The sequence below is a fragment of the Poromitra crassiceps genome (genome assembly GCF_964638095.1).
Source record: "Poromitra crassiceps genome assembly, chromosome: 25".
Lineage (NCBI taxonomy): Eukaryota > Metazoa > Chordata > Actinopteri > Beryciformes > Melamphaidae > Poromitra > Poromitra crassiceps.
The window spans coordinates 9,506,942-9,511,426 of NC_139649.1; the positions used below are offsets into that span (position 1 = coordinate 9,506,942).

General features: G+C 48.0%; 1 protein-coding gene across 1 annotated transcript in view; it reads left to right on the forward strand.

Annotated features, from left to right (window-relative positions):
* LOC310798503 (bone morphogenetic protein 7-like) overlaps window positions 1-103 on the forward strand; it is a gene marked incomplete at both ends in the record, with an annotated part of 21,960 nt that extends 21,857 nt beyond the window's left edge. Inside the window, one exon of the mRNA XM_083661035.1 lies at window positions 1-103. This exon is cut by the window's left edge and continues 47 nt beyond it. Within this exon, the coding sequence (XP_083517161.1) occupies window positions 1-103 (103 nt within the window).
* Between the last annotated feature and the right edge of the window lie 4,382 nt (window positions 104-4,485).

Genomic DNA, 4,485 nt, shown 5'->3' on the forward strand with positions numbered 1-4,485 from the left:
CACGCAGCTCCACGGCATCTCCGTGCTCTACTTTGACGACAGCTCCAACGTCATCCTCAAGAAGTACCGCAACATGGTGGTGCGCGCCTGTGGCTGCCACTGACCGCTGGTCCCCCTCCTCTGACCGCTCCACTGACCTGCTGGTTCCCCTCCTCTGACCGCTCCACTGACCGCTGGTCCCCCTCCTCTGACCGCTGGTCCCCCTCCTCTGACCGCTCCACTGACCTGCTGGTTCCCCTCCTCTGACCGCTCCACTGACCCGCTGGTTCTCCTCCTCTGACCGCTCCACTGGTCGCTGGTTCCCCTCCTCTGACCGCTCCACTGACCGCTGGTCCCCCTCCTCTGACCACTCCACTGACCGCTGGTTCCCCTCCTCTGACCGCTGGTTGCCCTCCTCTGACCACTCCACTGACCGCTGGCCCCCCTCCTCTGACCGCTCCACTGACCGCTGGCCCCCCTCCTCTGACCGCTCCACTGACCGCTGGTTCCCCTCCTGTGACCGCTCCACTGACCGCTGGTTCCCCTCCTCTGACCGCTGGTTCCCCTCCTCTGACCGCTGGTTCCCCTCCTCTGACCACTCCACTGACCGCTGGTCCCCCTCTTCTGACCGCTGGTTCCCCTCCTCTGACCACTCCACTGACCGCTGGTTCCCCTCCTCTGACCGCTGGTTCCCCTCCTCTGACCACTCCACTGACCGCTGGTTCCCCTCCTCTGACCGCTGGTTCCCCTCCTCAGACCGCTCCACTGGTTCTCCTCCTCTCGCCATTTGAGCAGATCCAGAGAGGGTTAACTAAATGGTGGCAGCAGAGAGGATTGACTGCCTGGTGGAGGAGGAGCTGCTGCCTCAGGACTAGCTTGTTTTATGACCTGTGGCTGGGCTTTGCACTGAGTATTAGCCACGCCCACCGCCCAGTCAGTCTATTAGCCACGCCCACAGCCCAGTGCCAGGACTCTTGGCCATAGAGAACTGTTGAACATAGAGAACTGTTGAACATAGAGAACTGTTGAACAAAGGAGTCGGTTAATGTTTTGCTCTTGGCGTGACTGGAGAAAGTACAGGGCGCAGACTTTCATCAGCGTGGCCTTACTTCACACAGGCTCAGACACAAACACTTAATGAAGAGAGAGCATGCATTTAATGCTAGAAGTGAACACTGAGAGGTCAAGAATAATAATGTGTTTTGTTTGCAGAGATCATATAATGTGCCTGTTCAAAAGACAAACACATGAATTTGAATTCTGTCGTATATGTATGAAACATGGGTGGAACTGTGCATCCGACAGTGGATTTCATGGCACATAAAAGTTTATAAAAACCATCTTCTTGTTAAACAACTGTACTTTTTTTTTTTGACAAACAGCTGGATCAACTTAGTTTCCAAACGAGAGAGAAAAACGCCGTCCTCCCCGATGAACTTGACTGGTGCCGTATCTTCAGAAGCCCAGCTGAACCGGGTCAGGTGTAGAACATCTGTGTGCTGCTGCTGATATAGAGGGGCTCAGTGAGAATTGACAGCCCAGACATAAGTATGTGTGTGATTGATAGGGCTGGTTTCCTGGAGGAGGGGGTGCAGACATATCTCACTGGGCCTGCCAGAGGAGATGTCCACCGCAGACAGGCAGCACGTTGTCCACCATCACCCTCATCTCAGCTGTCTTTTGATGTCAGGCCAAAGCTGCTGCAGGTGGGCGCAAAGGGAGACATCTTTTTTCCTTCCAAAAACCAAACGTCAGATCACAGCAGCAGAACGAACCCGAAACGATCCAAGAAGGCAGCAGGTGTGATGATTTGACCTCAGTTGGTGTCGGTATATCAAGACTTTTCTTTTATAATAAAGACTCCAAACCAGGAGTGTCGAAACATCCGGCCAGAACCCGCCCCGTCAAAGGGTCCAATCCAAGCCCACGGGATGACTTTGCAAAGTGTGAAAATTGCACTGAGAAAGTCCTTCGATCCAAGTTTTCAAGCTCAGGATTTGCAGGAAGTTACAATATTAGCTGTAGCCTATTTATGTTTTCTGTATCCATCACTAAATATAGAGAAGAATTGTACACTTGCCGTCAATTGTGATGCACAGTTACAGACAGTAGATTTGATATGATCGGGCCTATGGTAGCTGAGATAACCCTATGAAAACGTGTCCTTAAAATGTAGCCTACTTGTTAGGCCTAATTATTTACACTAAAAGAAACTGGTACATTTTGAGGTGTTGTTGTTGGAGGTGTTTATAGGTTATTATGCATTGATTTTCTTTGTCTGGTCCACTTGAAACCAAATGGGGTCCCATGTGGCCCATGAACTGAAGAGAGTTTGACACCCCTGCGAGTCTAAGCAATAATGTAGTAAACCTTTTTTGGCTGGTGACCCCACTTTGACATCGCACAAATCTAGGGACCCCAGACATTAACCCCCCCCTCCACTAAAATTAATTGGTCAATAGTTTGTAATACTTAACAGTCTCCAATCTACCTGCACATTTTGGGAATGAGGGAGGAAACTGCGGCCTACCTGGAGGAAACCACACAAACCAGGGACAACATGCCAAACCTCAGTATTGCATTCATATTGAAAAATAAACTTCTTCAGATTTCCTTGTGATGACAAGATGTTGTGTAGTTATAATGAGAACTTTTCTCTGTGTTCTGATTTATTAAAAGTGATTTTCACCTGATAATCATGTAAAATCATCCGTGGCAGTCTTATCAGTGGATGCTGAAATAGCATTTATTTTAAGATCAGAAATCCAAGTGATTCTTAAAGGAACACTCCGCCCATTTTCAACCAGCTTTGTATCATTAGAACATCAGTAGTATATCAGAAAACTGTAAACGGTTTTGAAGTCTGTCATTTAATTTGACAGTTATTGAGTGTTAAAGTGTGGACCAGTGACATCACTGGTCCACACTAACTCAAATTAATAACTCATTAACTCAAATCAACTCTCAATAAACGTCAAACTAGATGAATGATGAATAGTTTGACAGTTGAGTTATTAATTTGAGTTAGTGTGGACCAGTGATGTCATTGGTCCACACTTTAACACTCAATAACTGTCAAATTAAATGACAGACTTCAAAACCGTTTACAGTTTTCTGATATACTACTGGTGTTCTAATGATACAAAGCTGGTTGAAAATGGGCGGAGTGTTCCTTTAAGATTAATTGCAAATTAGATTTCTCGAAAATACATGACGCTGCAGCTGCCCCAGTGTGCACCGGTGGAGGTGCGGCAGGCAACACTAGAAGGACCCCCCCCCACACACACACACGCACGCACACACACACACACACACACACACACACACACACACATTTAAGACTTGATTTTCCACTTTCCCCCAAACATTTATTGAACTGCCTGAGATCTATCACATATCACATTAATAGCATTTGAATTGTGGGCGGAGTTTCCCCGGAATCATGGACATTGGAATGTATTACACTGCAAAGCATTCAGTCATCTTGTGCAGAGCGTACTTTGAGCAAGTTGTTGTTTATCTCTGATCGACCTTACAGTCTCTGATACCTGACTTACCTTGCCCCATCAAATCTGTACAAATGTAAATGTATCTCTGGGCAATCCTGAAAGTCAATGCTTATCCCTCTTTTAAGCTGCAATTCCTTTGATGCAATTCAAACAGAGAAAGAGACGTCAAGCACAGAAATATTATTATATCATTACGAGGTAGAAATACAGCAAATAGAATTCAACTTTAGTAGTCCATAAAATAGTGATCCTCCTCACTACACGCAATTAGTGCCTGGAGCTTTGAGCTCAGGGGCTGACCAGTGTCGCCTCCGGAACGGCTCTGCCCCCTTCTTCTGCCCCCCGGTGGGCCTGTCTGGTGCTGGGGGGAGCTGGGTGCAGAGGGCAGCCTGGTGGGGGTGCCCTGCCTCTGACCTTCTGGGTGAGGGTTGGGGCTTCAGGGTAGCTGAGGGTGCAGGTTGGGGGGGTGGTGACACAGGGGTGAGGGCCAGGCAGACGTCCCCCACACTGAGCTGGCGGCACTGCAGGCCACACAGACGGGCAGTCCTCTGAGGACAACAGGAGGACCAGCCTCCCCCACGCACAAAGAATGGATACTCCACATACACATCCACTAACTCCTGCAGGCGAGGGGGGGATACATAGAATTAGGCAGAGAAATGCAACTCACGCAACTGCCCACTAGGTGGTAGTATTGTTCCAAAATGTACTAGTGCTGCATTCATGTCAAATGGGAATAACCCTGTGCTTACGCTTTCAGACATATTTGAAACTCACAAGATGCCGTGATTGAGAGTTCATGTTTTACAAACATTGCAATGCCAATCTCCCCCCCCCCCCCAAAAAAACAAAAACAAACAAACCCTAGTTTCATGGCAGAATTCAGGAAGTCTGATAAATTAGAGTCTCCAAGTTTCCAAGTTTCCACTTATTTAAAGCCGACATGATCAGTATTAGAAACCTCTTATCTTCGTCGTTCCCATATGGCATGAATGCA